A 17,511-nucleotide genomic window follows, 5' to 3' on the forward strand; every position below is an offset into this window, starting at 1 on the left:
AGGGGACGCGCTCAGGACGATGCCCTGCGCGCACTCTTTCCACGAGCGATGCATCTTCAGATCGCTCCGCGTCGACCATCTCTGCCCCGTCTGTGACTACGAGCTTCCCACCAATGAGGAGGCAGTCGTGCTCGAAGCCTGCGCCAGAGCTGGAAGCGAGCTGTTCCGGTTCATCAAGATTGCCGGACTGCAGATTAGCCGCGGCTTTGTGAGCTGATTGTTGAGAAATCTATTTGCCTAGAAGAGCTAGTTTTCCTGTGATGTATGGTAAACGTAAACCAGACCAAAAAAATCTTGTTCCTAATGTTACTGGTACTTACTGTGATGCAGTGTTTGTTAAGAAACTGATCTATCAGTTGTACTACATAGTATGTTAAACGACTCATGTTAAACATTCAAAAAAATTATGTTACCAATTCTACTTAATGAAACTTGAGTCAAGATTAATGACGAGAGGATCACCAAGCTATGTTCAAAAATCAAAACAATCCTACACAAAGGCACCCAGAATACAATATTCACCGATTTATACAAACAAGGGCTCGAGGTCATTCGAGCTTTTCTTCTTCTTTATCCCCTTAGTCCCTGACCCTGTATGTGGCGCCACTTGTGAGTTCTGAGAAGACCAGCACTGTGAGTTTGGGACTTCTTCAAGCCTTTGGTGGGTTCCACCTTATATCCCAGATATATACATTTCTGAAAAAGTATGGCTTCCACCCATACATGCTCTCCTGTTGTTCACTCACAAACTTCCTCGCACTTCAGCCCTCGCTCAAGCTCCTTTTATAATTGTTTTGCCCAAGACTTTGCAAGAAGTCAGTGAATATGTGTTCATAGCCTGGCATTTTCCCATACCCTGTGGAAAAAATATTAGATCTGGGACGATAAAAAACTACTACCGTCAGGAAATTACCATGCTGTGAAATTGTCCAGATTCGAGACCATGAAGTGCTACATGCTCTCTTTTTAAAATGCAAGTTCTTCCCACTATATTTAATCCAACAAAACGGAAGCAACTTCTGCAGTACCATTTATATTGCTGTCTTCATAGAAAATGATCTGAAACCTCACTGAAACTACCCATCATCAAAATGCCTTTTGTGATTTGCATGTCATTTTCCTAACCACTACATATTCTATTATGAAGTTACCTGTAAAGAGTTGGAACAATCTGCCCCTGGGCTGAACAACATACAGTTAGCAAGACTCTACTCATGCTCCAACCAAGTCAACCTTGGTTAGTGGAGAAGATATCCCTACTGGAACAGTGTTAAACTGGCCTACATGGCCAGAGACATCTCGGGTTGATACACTTCTTTCCCCCTCGGCTGGGATAAAATTGTTTCGCCTAGCAAGTTCTTCATGAACACATTGACAGAACAAAAGAAATGCAAAGCCACGTGACAGACAAAATATCTACACACCTGGGAAGTAATTGATATCAATTATATAGTACCGATCATTTGCTCCAAGTTCTCTAATCATATCTACGTTGAACAATCTCAGACCCTGCAAATTATAACATGTCAGGTGAATCAACAAACAGAACAGCCACACATAATTAAGAACCAGTGTTGGTCATACCAGCCGACCACGTAGCTCCCTGCTCAGTTTCTCTAGAAGTGGTCTTGGAGGAAGCTCTGTTCAGTAATGTAAACTGTTCATTTGGTGCAATAGAAATCTGTCGGCCAACAGAACAAATTAAAAGGCAACTAATTTTGAATTGAACGATTTTCTCCTCAGTTTGAAATGATAACAATATAATATATTCACTTCATTTTCTTCACTCCAAAGACATTTTTTGTTAATAAAAAGTTTGGACAAAATCAATTCAAAAAGGAAACTGAACCAAAGATAAAATTGAAAATATTGCAGAAGACCCACCTGCAATACGAGGATCAAGGTCTGCATGGTCTGCACTAGCTGCAGCACATGAAACTCTTGGAAGTCGATAGATGCCAACATTGTTTAGTAAGTCATAGGTGTTAACATCAGGAACAGAAAACCTGCGGACAACCTGTATTGCTTCACCAATGATGTACACCTTAAAGAGGATCCCGCCTGTAGAAGTAATAAATCAGATGCTACCTTCTACCTTCAATTCCAGCGGAAAGTGTCAGGTTATCGCAAGAAATAAATATGGACAGATACAGGAAGGCCATATGCCCATATAAGAATCAGAACGTACCATGATTCACAAATTCCTGGAGTACCAGAGGTGGATCCAGCATTGACAACGCTGCCTCGTCGTATGCAAGAGATAGCTCATGAGATTTTGAAGTTCCATCAACAACCAATGGCTTGGCAACTGCAACAAAGAGAAGTGGGTTCCATCAGCAGTTTCCACTTACTAGTTCCATACATAACAAACAGAAAGTCCCATGTAACGTATTAAAGCACAATAAGACCATCCAGGAGCAGAAAAGGTACAGCTGGAAATATGTCCGAATATGTGATAATGTGAAATTGCAAGTGGAAGGAGATCAGCCAACATCAAATTTGAGCATCAGTTTGCACTCCCTGTCAACCCTCCTTACTCTCCATCCTAATTCAAACTAGCGTGAAGTGACAGGATAGTTGCAGGACATGTTTCCAGATAACATGCACAGAGTCAGGCAACACACATATTTCACCAAACTAAATTTTGGTGCCAACGAGAAGTAGTAACAAGAACTCCTCTGTTAAATATCAGCATGGTATCAAAGAGGATTTGTGTAAGATAATATCAAAAATATTCGTTCATCATTCCCTTCCCTGTTTGACATAAAGTGAATGTCTGTTTGTATTGCAGACATTCAGTACTGATCAAAGCATAACAGAACGAAAGCTAAACTGATCAAAGCTGTACAGTATCATGACCACTAAAGTCAAGTGTATCTTGGGAGGAGCAACAAATACAATCAAGATTCAAGAAGCATGCAGTTGCAGCCTAGTGTACCCAGTGTATTAAAGTACAAGAATTTAGAAGAACAATAATGTCACAACCTATGTAATGCACCATGCACATAAAACTACAAGAGCTTAGCAGAAGAATCCCCTTATGTTCCTACTCGTGTAATACCCTATTGAAAGTACATACATCAACGATAAGAATCCCCTTATGTTCCTTCCCATGTAATACCCTATCGAAAGTACATGCATCAATGATCCCAATATGCTGCAGACCAGATTAGGACGGTCTAATTTCAGTAGCACAGAAAGAGACTAACTCAACATTGCATATATTAGAGCAGCAGTTAATATATATTCATGGACTTTTTTGTTAGAACCACGGTAACTGCATGGAGAGTATTAACCACAAGGAAATAATTCATACTCCACTCCAAACATAGTAGCAAGAATGCACTATCAGGTAACCAGATTGATTAAAACAAAATGAGTCCTGAGAAGCTAAAGGAAAGTGAGCGGATTTGACTAATTCAAAAGGATCATTCGCAGCATGTTTCAAAATCTTTTATCCAAGAAAATTGGTATTTACAGGGTTTGAATAAGTTACCTAATGGCAAGGTTAGTCCAGCCATGGCAACTGCAGTTGGTATAGAGGACGGATCTTTCATAATGACCAGTTGACGTGGAGTGCAAACTTCTTCTGGCATGGTTCAAAGTTCAAAACATAAACATTTATACACAATTATAAACATATTATGTGCTTCATAGAAGTAAGCTGAAAATGCACTTTTAGCAATCTGCATGTCAATATGCTAAGTGTTCATGATGAATCAGAAAAATACAACAGTCCAATTGAACATAATTTGTCAGTGAACTTATCCTGCATTACATAAGTCAACAAGGAATTTTACAGAGTTTTGGAATTTTCTGTAGCTGAGTTAATTTAGTGCTCTCATATGTTTGAACGTGATTTAAATAAAAACCTTAATTTTAAAATGGTTCACAAGGAAAGAGATAGGATTCTGAATCCATCTTGTCAACATGAAAATCTCGTCTGTTCATTTCTATTGACAGCAAAAGTCTATTCTTCTCTAGGACTGCGGTTATATGATAATTTAGTAAGAATGTGACGTGTCAATGTGAAGAAGCGGATGTTAACTCACAAATATAAAACAGACAAACCTTTTTTTACGAAACAAAAAGGGGACTCTGCAATTTCATTACAAGAGGAAAAACGAAAAAGGGTTCATATATACACAGGAAACCTTGAATTGCTGTGCTTATTTTTATGAGTGGATTGAGTGCTTGGGTTAGTGAGAATGCTTCCACTATCTTACTCATAGTACACTGTGCCTTCAGATATATGCACATTTTCACACTACAATAATCTCATGCGGGAGAGAATGTGCAGCACTCATCCAAACAAATACAAATGTGTTTTCTTATTTTCATAGCACAAACATCCATCTTAAAGGTATCTGCATTATTACCATAGAAACTGGACAGGTTCAAATCTGCTACTTCTTCAAGCATCGATTGTCGATTGTTTAGATGCTCGATGGCATTGGGTGGGTCAAGAACAGTGACTTCTGGATGCACTTCATGATAATCCTTCACAAAATAAAAATAAAAATAAAATAAAATTATGAAAACAACAGAAAACAGAAAATCCAGATTTAGAAGCCAACAGCAGAGCATTACAATCACGATAAGCTAACAGGATTTGATTCTGCAAGCGGTTCGGTACGAACGAAGAAATTTCGAACAAAAGGATTGTTTCATAGTGAGCGTAGAATTTTTTTGGTATTAGATAATTGAGAATACTAACTGCCATCACTGCAGACAGGATAAACACTTAATCTTAGGACCTCCATTGCAGAATACATGACTTCCTAAAATCGGTAGTCGTTTTTTTTTCTAACCTTGGCTCCTAATATATGATAAATCATTTGGATTGGTAAGGAGAACAGAATATCATTAAATTTCACATGAATCACATTTTCATAATATTTTTTATAGTTTTCTAGTAGCATAAATAAAACATAATGGTAAAAGATGTTTGCTGGAGAATGTCAGTATCTAAAATGTCATACTTTTGAACAGAGGGGCTATGTGGGCACAGATTTACCAGGACACGGCACCAACCACAAGGGAAATTAGAAAATATATGGCGAGATGTGCATACTGTATCATTATGGTACACTCATTCATTTGCAGATCATCATGTTTCAAAATATGTAGTCAAATATTACCTCCAGAACCCGCTGCCACTCCTTGCTAGTTTTCTACAGAAAAAAGGAAAGAATTTATGATGACATATTTTTAAAAGGATTAAGCACAGGTCACTTCTTTCAAGGATCAAAAGGTTCATAAACACAACCATTGGAAAAATATGTAAGACAATTTTAGTTCTAAGAACTATGCGTCCGCAAACTTTCAGAATATATTTAAAATTGTCTAACCTTGTGCAGGATAATATCAAATGGTCCTTGCTCGGAGAGAGGATGAGTCTCATCAATTGATACGAAACTAATTCCTTTCTTCCTGGCAAACAAAAAGGCACATGTTTAAGGACACATCAAGTGTCACTAAAATAAAATATTGGAAAGAGCTATAGCAAACTAGTGAACACACATGGCTAGTGAATGTACACTTATAATACGTGGTAGACAAATCATTTAAGCTGAATTCCAGCTCTCTGCTAAAATTCAAAAAGAATTAGTCTATGACCAAGTCAGCTTGAGATTAATTTGTTTTTAAGTGTAACCGAGTATCAATCTAATGCAGATCAGAAAGTTACAGGGGTACCTCCAAAGGATGAAAAGGAATGGTACAAGGGAAACCAGCAACATGTCATTATCGTTTTAGTTACTCAACAGTAGGGTAAGGTTCATATTCAAATTAACTTGAATAACTAACTTCAAATATACAATTTGATGAAGAAATAGTTGTTCAATCTCGTGGAAAATATTTTCTTGTAAATTTATTTTACTTTACTTTCTCACATGCCTTACTCATGTTTTTCTTACCAAAAAACATGCCTCGCTTATGTTCTTTAGCCTGTGAAGCAACTCACAAGGGTAAACTCCAATTGTATCTCATCGAGAACATTTGTTTTAAGTTATTAAAAAATAAAAGTACATATATAAAAAAATTGAATAGTACAGCTACAACATTTTAGATGACACATTTTATTGCATAAAGTTACAGACCCACTGTTCTAACGTGATGCACATCTATAATTTGTTTGAAAATTTTCAAGAAGCAGGTACATAAACTATAAACTGATTTTTCGAAATTTGGTTTTCCCTGAAATCAAAAGATATATCAGTCCCAGAATGCAAAAATAATTCAGTTTTGCAGGGGAAAAAAATCCTTGTTAGTTCATGTTCCATAATTTCTGGACATACTTTTCTTATGTTCGTAGGCTGGGAAGCAACTAGCAAATAGTTGAATGAGTTTATCTCTTCATTCAAATAAACAAATAAGATAGCCAGCTCAAAGATTGTTTGTCAGTTGTCCATGTTGCCATCAAATCTAGCGACGCATTCACTAAAGTGGAAATGATCCGAGAAAAGACATTGCCATCAATAAGCTGTCATAATCGGATAATCCATGTGATGTGCTTATCTCTAGGAATATTCCAGCTAGAAACCCAGATGCCGGGCAACAAGGATTAGCACGCTACAAAGCATTTTGTCAAGTGGGCATAATAATAATAATACAATTATAGACTATGGATACCCCTCATGCAGTGCAACCGTCAACACAGGCGCCAGAATAAGGCATCTATCGATACTATTGGAATTTCTAATCTAGGAACCCAGCATGATTCACTTAGAAGCCACTCTCACTAGCCACCCCTGCTAACTTTATACTCCGGTAGACGTACGATTCGATGACTGATCAATAAGCGCTACAAGGAATAGAATAGCATTCCATTCCTCCACCCTATATTGTAGAAAATGTAATGGTTGGAACATGAATTGCTACCCTTTTATCGCCTCTCCCTGTTCAAGCAGAATACTGCTCATCATCTTCAGAAACTGAACCAAGAACAGCATTTTCCTCCAGGAGCAACACTCTTCAACACCTCTGGACCAGAAACAAAATCTTGTTTTTTCTTTCTTTTTGTGAAAATACTCCCCAGTCCCCACACAGCAAACACGAACCATGTAATATGTCTCCTTTTTTATAAATCTTTCACTACCTGATCCCCAATGAATCAATGGAGCACATGTCTTTAGGGGGCGGTGAAGCAAGCTTTTTTACCTCGCCAGCAAGAGCAGCTTGGGCTGGAGGAAGCTCTTCACCTTCTTATTCGTGAGGGCGTAGCCCACCACCAGCCTCGGCGCAGCGACGACAGCCGCCACTGCCGCGCCGTTGGGCGACGACGATGACAGCAGTGCTGGATCCATCACTGCATCCTCTTCGTCATCCGACATATCCCCGTGCAGCCTCATCCCCGCGAGCTCTATCCCGAACTCCTGCCACGAATGGCCGGTGAACCCAATTTGGCAGAAAATTCGGGCATAAATTCCACGCTGAGGGGGGCGCGCGCGCGCGTGAGAGAGAGTTAGCTGAGTTTGGGACTGAGGTGATAGGGCTTTGTCTGGAGGATTTGGACGAAGAAAATTGTTTCCCGGAGCTTCCGCCCTTTTGTTAATGGCGAGACGAGTGGAAGAGGGGGAACGGACAGAGCAGTCTGGTATTTGTAGACGACGAAGGTGAGTGGGTGATTCACGGTGACCATATTATCTGCAGCACTCCACCTCACATGTCGATGATTTTTTATGAAACAACTTCGTGAGCCTAGCACGAGAAGATGTACATGTAATTTTTTTATTTCAGTTTAATATTTTAAAATAGGGTTTACATCCATTCTCTAGGATAAATTTCAAAACACTTGATTTGTTTTCATGGATTTAAAATGCACATATCTTCTAACAAGAATTAAGAAAGATACGTTTTACATCCATTCTCTAGGGTAACTTTGTTCTTCCTTTCATTTGTTTCGAAAGGGGGAAACGAAGCCTCAGCTACGGCTTTTATTTCATTATTAAAATTCAGTCTAAAGTCTTACGCAAAGTATCCTTATTACAGCTCGTGGATCACACAAAGTTTCTACATGAATCAACCACCTAAAAACTGAAACCAAAACACAACGCCAATGTCTCAACATGTGAGCCTGCGATCAAGCTGCCAGCCGCACCGGCTGAATAAATCCCGAGCAACCCTTTCAAACGGTTGCACCTAAAATTCATGTCCAGGCGTTGCGCCTATATTTCATAATTTGCAAGAATCAAAATATACTTTTCCCCCTATGTTTTGGCTTTTCAATTCATATGTAAGTGTATGTAGATTCACTTGTAGAAATTTTATGATAGTGCCATCTATGTTGAATTTTCGAGTTTTCACTTTTTGTACAATAGAGTCATAAATAGTTTCCTCCCCACTCACAATGATAATATTTTTTTGATAAAAATATTTTTTATTAACTCAAAAGTCGCATCAAGATGATACGAGCAAAAGAGTTACACATATACTCTACATAACAAGTTGCACACAACCCTTAAAAAATAAAACAAAAGAGTACGATAAAGCTCATACCATGCGACAAAAGGGAAGACGCAACCTAATGCGTGAGAGGGCCTACATGTAGATCACTCCGCCATCTATGCTGGTGTAGATCTCCTTAGCTACATGCTCCACTTGATACATGACATTTTAAGGAGCTCCTTATTTTCTAGACGATGCAAATTGCATAAAGTGCGTAAATAAAATGTTATTGCATTGTATATATTATCATAGAATGTCGCATCTGTGGAAAATTTATTTGATCTGTGTTTCACTGTTATTGATGTGTAATGGCTAATTGTTGAGATAACTAAAATGTAATATTGATCCTAGCGCATTTGGCAACTCTAGGGAACGTGAATGGTAGATGTGAGGATGGAATTGTACAGAGGATAGGCATAGGTGTGTCCTTGTAATACCAATCCTTGGTAGGTAAATGGTGAGAATTATGCAGGGGAATTTGAGAAATAAGTATATTCCCTTGTTTGGTTAGAGGAAATTATTAGGGAAAGATGAGAACATAAGTTACGATGAAATTTAGACATGTTACGTGCAAAACAATCCCCATCTCAACAACTCTATAGCTCACAACTTCCCTCCCGAGTCTCTCGTAAATTATTATTCTCTCCACCCAACAGATGAATTTATAGCTTACTACTCTATATCATCCGCTTTCTTTATTTCCTTATTACAACCAAACAAGTTAGTAAGCTTTTTTGTTTGGAGACCTACCTCCCAACTCAAAGGGTAGATACAAGTTTAGTTATGGTTTTCTCATCCACTTTTTGAGGGTGGAGTATTTTCTACTCCCAAACCAATCTAGGTGTTGTGCATGATTTTTGATGGCATTGAAATGAATTGTCCAACTTTTCCCATTTTGAGTTCTTGGGTGAACTTGTTGGTACATGTAATGGAGTAATTCTACATGGCACCCTTCCAGAATAAATGATTTAGTCAATAACGCAAGAAAATAAAATTGAGCGGGCAAAAGGTGAAGAAACATACCAAAAGTTGTCAAGTATCCAAACAAAGCCCAGCAATCTTGTTATCATTTTTTTAAGGTAAATCTTGTTATCATTTTGGTAGGACGATTTCAGACATAAAAAACAACGTACCGTAGAGTGTTGAAAATTCTACTAAGGAATACACATTTATATTCGTATTTATGAAAGAACATAATTGCATTATTTTAATAGGCTATTACCATTTTAGCTTTTTATATTTTGGCACTCAACGAAGTCTCATAATAAGTGGAGGGTGGAACATAACAATAAATACGATAACAAGTTTGAAGATAAGAAGTGGTGTGAAGAGATCTTATGACTGCGGGATCTGAGATCAAGGATAGGGGCAGTTGTAATGTAAGGAAAGAGGGGATAACGGTATATAAATGAAGAATGCTATATTATACACAAAGCTAACGTGATGGGTAATGAACGTGGGATAAATTTCGAATGAATCATAGATTAAAGACTTGACAAATGGCGTAATAACCTTTTGGGTGGTCCCAAAACAAGTTGTGGTAAAAAAATGATTCTTGTAGGATAAACTACTCTTGTATCATTTGGAACAGAAGTCTTACTATACTACATTCCTCCAAAAAATTTAAAGAATGAATTATTTAATAGAGTTTCTGGAGAAAATCATACCAAACTTTCTACTTTATGTGTATTCTGTTTGTCACTATTGTTCTCCTTTGCATATGTCCAATATAGTAGTTTTGTAGTTTTGCAACCAAGGCAGGGAGAACCATTCCATCGGGCCAGGCTATGGGCTGGAAAATCAGCCTTTTGTGCCAGGACTGGGCCAGATCCTGGAAATTAAGACCATTTGCGCCGAAGACCAACTGGCCCAGCCCAAAACTTGTTTTTCTTCCCACTCCTGGGCAGGCTCGAGCCTGGAATTACGTGTCGGGCTAGTTCAGACTGGCCCGGCCCATCCGGGAGTATGGCCAGGGCTGCTACTCCACGGGCCACGGATGATTCCATTTGTTTACGGACGCATGTGCGTCACAGTGAGACGGTGTATGTCGGCCCTGACTTGACTTCTATTCTGACTTGGGTTGGAACTGCACACCCTGCGTGTAAAACAAGTGTGGTGTAGTAGGACGCGTGGTAGAAACGGGAAGTCGGAAACAGCACGCGTCGCTCTGTCAGATATCGCAGCACAGTTCACGCACTTGAATAACCGCGTTTGCTCCTCGTCATGTGCTTTCTATCTACCCATGGTGGTCGGTGAGCTCAGCTCAGCTTCTGTGGTGGAGCTCGAGGTTAATGTAGATATTTAGGATAACATTGGTCGGCACGGATAAGCTCCATATATAATCAGGCAGCAAGTTAACCTTCTAGTTCGATTTCCCTCGGAAAGAAACACCTAAATTTTATCAAATCCTTCTAGCACGTCGAAGCCTTTGATTAGCATCCAACCATCTACCAACCAGTATGTTTCAAGGAAAATACTCCAAAACGAACTTCAGTATATATCTGGTTAATTTTGTCCGTAATTGCAACTTTTTGGTTGGCCTCAGTAACAAGTCAGGGAAAGGATGATAAACAGAGTATTAGCTTGGTACAAATTTTTCAATAAAATCGACTTTCACCTCACTTTATAAATAAAGCAACCACATTTATAGAGAGTTCGAATACAACAAAAGCAAAAAAAAGTTGAAACGTCTAGCACAACATGCTCGAAGATAAAACATGTGATACAACCCTAAAAGATAGGGCACCTCAACCGATGATCTCTACTACTAATAAAAGAGCAAACAAGAATTTTTCTAAAACCACACCATCTACTGTACACAGAACGATTATCACCGCATGATTAGGCCCACTAAACACAATCTAACAGCCACCATTGGCCTAATCCGTTGCCTGTGTGCGCTTTGTATTTTAGGTTGACTGACCCTACTCCACCCGCAGAGGATAATGTGAAACTTTCCGTCCCACCTTCGAGAAATAATTCTCTCGCACGATCTCCTCCCTAATTTTCTCACATTCCCTATTTCCCTTCTTTCCTTCCCTAACCGGCTCGTCTAATCCCTAGCTCCCTGGCTCCGAAATCCCTGGCTCCCTGCCATCGTCGCGCTCCGCCTGCCATCCTCGCCGCTCTCATGAAGTCTCATGAACGATTCTTGCCAACGCGGCTGCAATGGACATCGACGACCCCACGCTGGAGGCGCTGAGGACATCGTACTTTGGTCGCTGCCACCCCCGCCTAGGCGAGATCCAGCACCACCACGGCCGCCGGCGCCCGGTGCCACCACCGCCAAGGCGAGATCCAGCACTACCTCGGTCACGCCGCCCTCCTCACCACATAGTCGTGCGCGCCCGTCTGTCATCCACCGCGTCCTCGCCGCCGGCAGCCCGCCTGCCCGCTCGCGTATTCCCATCGAGGAACCGTCGTCGCCCGTTATCCCTCCGCAGCATATCCAGTCCCGGCCGCCAGGGAGTCTCTTCGCTGGGGCTCAAACACCTTGCAACTGCTCTGTGCTTCTCCGCTGGTGCAATCGTACAAACACCCTGCAAGTACGTAGCCTGCAATCCAATTGCTGATGTGTTTCTCTGCACTTAATTTTAGCCTATTTCTTACGGTGGCTTGAAGAAGCATCATTTTGCAGTATTATAGCTCAGAATTAGATATTACTGTAATGCAAAATACTTGGCATGTGTCAGTCATTTGAATTTGAAATGTTCTTACGGAGCATCATGTTCACTGCAAATGTCAATCAGGTCATCCAATTTAACATAGAAATCTCAAATATTTTCAGCAAGCTGTGACTCAAGGTAGAGAAGTTTATTATTGAATTAAGATCTGATAGCTAACAACATTGGAACAAATTCACAGAAATTACAGTCATTACCACTGGAGGACTTCCTGCAGATTTCCGAAGAAAATTAAATCCAGATATCAACATATGTTCGGAATTACATGTTAATTTTAGTGCATTTATTTTTTTACAGTTGCCCCTTATGTGGAGGTAGCGGTACCTGACCTTCTACAGCTCATAGAAGATACACATAGGGATCAATCACAACACACCCACACCCAAGTATGCTTCCAGCCGCAACTCCCAAAGCCATAGAATTTCATTTTCAGCCGATGCAGGGATTAGTCAAACAAGAGATATTAACAGTATTTCATACACGCATATAATCGTAAGTTCAGTTTTGGTTGCCTAAAATTTCAGCACTTAACTGTCACATGCAAGCTAACTCAAAGATACTATCAGAAAAGGTAATCAGAATATGATTTCCTTTTTAATCATGAATGAAAAGGCTGGGATGACGAAATTGTAATTGGAAGAACCTCCATTAGACAGTCAGCAAATCCTTCTCCAACTGAGCGGATAAAAATTAGAGATGGTGAATATGACTCAGCTGGCCGATGCTTGCATGTACATAGTGATTAAGTTTTTTGCAAAAAAAGTAATATTGAGTTGTAATGTACTCTCTCTGAGTAGTTGCTGCTTATTCGGTCTTCTGGAGCTGCAACACCAATCAGTTTGATTGGCATGTGTGTATTATGTAATAAGCAAATTTGCCATCAAGGTTTGTGAAGTCACTATAATATTGGTTTTTAGATTTCTTCTTGTATGTATAACCAGTATTTTTTGCAGGTCCAAGCTTTGCCATGCGTAACGAATCATGGATTTGATTGGTGGTTGTGGAGGTATATGTGATATTTGTCCACAGTTGTGTTTGGCTAATTTATTTCGGTTGTCATGTATAGATATGTGGAAAATAATTTTAGCAATGAAGGGTATAAGCTTAAGATATACCTCAAATGTACCATCTGTGTACTATGGCTGTCTATTATTTGTGACGATATGATATGAGAAATTAAGATGAACTTTTGTGACAATGGGAAGTCAAGCATAATTATTAAGTGCCCATTTGTTATGTGGTTTCACAAGGACACCAGGTTTCTTTGGTTTATGATTTGGCAACTGAAGTATAATGTGACTTGTGTGCTCCAAGTTTTTAAACGTTCTTGCTATTTAGTTTAAATTTTCACCATTAGAGATTCTTCATCTTATACATACCAAAGTGCTCGCTTATTGATCCATCATCCGTTGTAGGTCTTTGCTTTTGTATTCATTGATGGCATTGTTATTTTGGTAAGCATCACCAAGTTAGAGCTCTGCTATCCGTTATAATAACATTGCATAGCCATGTTCCTGATATGGATTGCTCATGGAGGCTTTTTTGTGGGATGATATGTTCTTGTATGGATTGAACCGTCAATGTTTTCCACATTCTCAACAAACTACAACCTGAGCGATGTTCTTTCTCTGCCATCCATTGTAATGATCAAATGAGAATTAGTTACTACATATGATCCAAATTAGTTGTCAGTTTGTCACAGGTATAGTGAACCTATACACTATAATTATGAGTGTATTTTAGGGCTTAGATTAGGTGGTTCGATGGAGTATGTTGGGCTTGTAATTGTTATTTGCAAGATAGACTTGAGATTAATGGAAAACACTTGCAAAATCAAAATAGAGAGTGCACATTGTTAATTTTTTTTTACGTTTTTAGATAGATACAAATTTCAAAGGCATTAGTTTATTCATGAGGCGTGCGTTGCACGTGCACTCTTACTAGTAGGCGTAAACAATCGACCAGCCGGTCCAACGTGCCGTCGCTAGAAGATCCTCCAACGTGCCGTCCAGCCGGTCCCTATTTAAAAATTTGAAATGGAATGAGAGACTCATCGCAAAAAGATATGCTCGATTACCATCTTATGCAATTTGGCAGTAACCAGACAACTTCTATTTCCAGTACGGTATGAACCTCTAGGAACTCTCCGATGTCCAAAGAAATTGTGCCGCGGGGAAAATTCCAGGGTGAATGAAATTTCCACGGCACAATTTCAGGGTGAATGAAATTTACATTCACAGAAAGTAAGACCGTGTGCATCAATTGATGCAGAGGCTGGAGCATTTTTGCTCCATTGACAGTTTCGAAAAATACTTGAACGCATGATGAAATTTCAATAGTATGACCAATACAGGTTAGCACAAACGTTGGTTGGCTCGATGAATCAATGATGCTTTCAGGTATAAATTGATGGAATTTTCAGTCTGTACAGATTGCAAGTTGCAAGATGCTAAGTAAAAAATATCTGAGAAACCAAGAATTAAGATCTAACTTTGTGTCTGTTAAATATAATCTCCAGATCACGATAACCCCTCTATGTTCTTGACACCGACAGCGATTCCTGGCTAAACTACAGCGACACAAGAAATGGAGAACTCTCCCTTTGTTTGGTACTTCAACACACGCACACTCCTCTGTTCTATGGAGTCAGCCGAACGAGCTACCACCAGCACCCAACTGCGACGAGAACAAAACAGCTGAAAAGGAACACCATTGCACTATCATCCATCAATATCCTCGGAGCTTCTTGGCCACTGTTGTCAACACCCGGTCACCGATGAAGGCACGCAAGAATCGAATGAACTGGTCCTTCTTGATATGTCCTTTCTGCAGAACAAAAGGGATTGTCGTTGAGTACACCCCGCCAGTGCTGATAATATGGAAGAAGTAGAAAGTAACTAGGCACAGCGCAGTTGTATCAACAAGATGCAGCAGCTGTGACGATCAGGCGAGGAACAGCAATGTACCTTGAAGAGATTGTAAGTCCCCTGCAATGTCTGCAGCTTGGAAGCCGGCACGAACCGCTGAATCTCCGCTAGAAGGGTCGGGAACATGTCACGAGACGCCGGTGAAGGCTTCCTCAGCTCCGAGGTCGCTTCCGATGTTCCTGAAAACCAAATTTCAATGAACAACGGCATGAGATAAAAGGAAGAGCTGGGAGCAACTGCTGCATCAATTCGGAGTTTCAGGCAGGGCTGTCACTGACCTTGAGCCTGTTGCAGGCTGGGGCACTTGAAGCTGACGACGTACTCCGGGAGGATCCTCGTGTTCATGTCCGTGCTCCACACGACGTACCACTTTGGATTCTGCATGTTGTCGACGGCGCTGTCGTAGTCGTCGCTGCTGGGGTGGAACTGGGAGGACCCGGCTGCGACGGTCTCTGGCCGACCCATGAGCACACGGCATAGCACGATGTGTGCCTCGCCGTTCTCATCTGCCTTGGCTAGCATCGCGCTGAACAGACAAGATTTCATACCCGTTAGTTTTCTGATGAACTGATTAACTCGACATTCAGGAACATATTCTGAAGAATGGTTTAGTTCTGCTGCTCATGGCCTAGTCAAATTGACGCATTAATTAAATGCTACAGCTGATGGCAGCTTGTTTTCCCCCTTTACTTCGGCTAGAAGTATTTCGCACCTATCCCTATACAAATCGTCATCCTAGCTACAGCATTTTATCAACTGATGATTCAAGATTGAGAAACCAAAGGCTAGACGAACAGGAAATAAGTTGAATCTACGGATATGAACAAGCAGCTTATAGGAGGCAGACAGAACAAGATTTGTTCAAGCTATTCCATGATCACGAGTATAAAGCAGAGGTCTAGACCGAAGAGGAATATTCGTCAAAAGCTACGGAAGAAGTATCGATGCAATTTGCAGCTAGTATTCCCTAACTGATATGTCTAATGAATTTTGCAACTATTCCCCAACTGGTAATACAACAGTGTTTGATGAATTTTGCTGAGCTAGAGGGAACCAAACAGCAGGCTCAAAGAATTCGAACTGACCTGGTGTAAGGGGACTGGGGCGGCGAGAGGTGGACGCCGTCGCCGTGCGCGCGGTGGCCGAGGACCCGGCTGTTGGTCCTGCCGAAGCCGTGCTCGACCGCGGCCGCCACGTCCGCCTCCGGCGCGCCGTACCAGGCGAACTTGGCATTGCCGCCGCCCGCGCCGCGCGCGGCGGCGAGGAGCTGGCCCTGCTGCTGGAAAGCGCTGGACCGGGGGCCCTGCGCGACCTTGTGCACCGCGGTGATCGCCACGCCGCCGCCGCCGACGCGGGGCGCGATCCCGCTGAGGAAGAGCTTCCTGACCACCTGGTAGAACTTGTCCGCCTCGTCCAGCCGGACCGCCTTGCCCCAGGCCCAGCGGGGCGCCTTGCTGGGGCTGCTGGAGTCGACGGTGTCGTCGCTGCTGCTGCTGCTCTCGTCGTCGACGCCCGAGGACGCGCCGTCCTCGTGCTGGGACCGTTTGCGCTTCCTGGCGGTGTGGGGGGCGGGGAAGAAGCAGGCCCCGCGGTCGTCGATCCACCCCATGGGCACCTCCTCGGCGGTGGCCGCGTCGATGCGCGCGAGCCGGAGGAAGTCGAAGAGGAAGGGCCTGCCGCCGCACGCGGCCTCGGCGACGACCCGGGAGTCGAGGAACGCGGCTCGGAGGGCCAGGGACGCGTCGGCGGGGACGTCGGCCCACGCGCCGCCCTCGAAGCAGAGGAACCGGACCGGCGCGCCGCTGCGGCGGAACTCGCGCCAGCCCTGGAGGAGCGGGGACGGGCGCGGGATCGCCTGCTTGACGTCGCCGGAGAAGTCCATGGCCGGCTTCTTGATTCCGATCTGTCTGTGTCTCCGGGAGCGCCGCCTACGCAACCGTCTTGTCCGTCGGAGCGAGAAGCTAAGTGGAGGTCGGGGCCGGTGGCGGGGCAGCAGGAATATATAGGTTTAGGAGAGGGACGGTGGCGTGGGGCGGCGGGTCGGTCTCGTGAGGCGCACGTCGGCGAGGACGTCGGTTTTGTGTGGCGGCAGAGGAAGAGGGAAGCGGAGATGGGCGCGTGCTGCTGGTTTTTAGTGTAGTTTTGCGGAGGCCGGAGGCGCGGTTCGATTTTTTCTCTTTTCGTTTTCTTCGAGTGGCGGTTTTGCCCCCGCCCGCCGAGGTGACTTGGTGGGGAAGTCTAGATAGGTCCAGTTTTGCCCGTAACCGTTTCCTAATCCTTACTTGCCCATGTTGCCTTTCTCTCTTCAGTTCAGCTACTACTACTACTTGCTTGATTTGGAAGAATAGTGTCCGCGGTGTGGCCAGGATTGAACCCAGACAACTTTGTACAAACAGCTAATGCAGAGATATTTGGCCAATTCGCCTTCCTTTTTCGTCCTACGTTAATGGCAG

General features: G+C 42.2%; 2 protein-coding genes across 4 annotated transcripts; both read right to left on the reverse strand.

Moving 5' to 3' along the window:
- Positions 1 to 447: 447 nt before the first annotated feature.
- LOC124701848 (inositol-tetrakisphosphate 1-kinase 2-like) lies at positions 448 to 7,610 on the reverse strand. 3 transcript variants are annotated; one of them, XR_007002246.1, is made up of 10 exons: positions 7,162 to 7,608; positions 5,352 to 5,433; positions 5,142 to 5,174; positions 4,380 to 4,500; positions 3,497 to 3,589; positions 2,189 to 2,308; positions 1,885 to 2,061; positions 1,585 to 1,640; positions 1,152 to 1,509; positions 448 to 856 (listed from the first exon to the last, which is right to left on the reverse strand). XR_007002246.1 is itself a non-coding variant. In XM_047233947.1 (10 exons), the coding sequence occupies exons 1-10, from the start codon at positions 7,350 to 7,352 to the stop codon at positions 762 to 764; spliced, it is 1,050 nt and encodes a 349-aa protein (XP_047089903.1). In that variant the 5' UTR covers positions 7,353 to 7,610; the 3' UTR covers positions 448 to 761. The 3 variants fall into 3 exon arrangements, 2 of the variants coding, with proteins under 2 accessions (XP_047089903.1, XP_047089902.1); XM_047233947.1 differs by having other exon boundaries at positions 1,425 to 1,509; positions 3,497 to 3,586; positions 7,162 to 7,610; XM_047233946.1 differs by having other exon boundaries at positions 1,425 to 1,509; positions 7,162 to 7,607.
- Positions 7,611 to 14,501: 6,891 nt separating this feature from the next.
- Positions 14,502 to 16,940, reverse strand: LOC124695086 (probable inactive poly [ADP-ribose] polymerase SRO3). The gene is made up of 4 exons (XM_047227973.1): positions 16,144 to 16,940; positions 15,337 to 15,584; positions 15,098 to 15,237; positions 14,502 to 14,957 (listed from the first exon to the last, which is right to left on the reverse strand). The coding sequence occupies exons 1-4, from the start codon at positions 16,938 to 16,940 to the stop codon at positions 14,859 to 14,861; spliced, it is 1,284 nt and encodes a 427-aa protein (XP_047083929.1). The 3' UTR covers positions 14,502 to 14,858.
- Between the last annotated feature and the right edge of the window lie 571 nt (positions 16,941 to 17,511).

The sequence above is a fragment of the Lolium rigidum genome, chromosome 3 (assembly GCF_022539505.1).
Source record: "Lolium rigidum isolate FL_2022 chromosome 3, APGP_CSIRO_Lrig_0.1, whole genome shotgun sequence".
NCBI lineage: Eukaryota > Viridiplantae > Streptophyta > Magnoliopsida > Poales > Poaceae > Lolium > Lolium rigidum.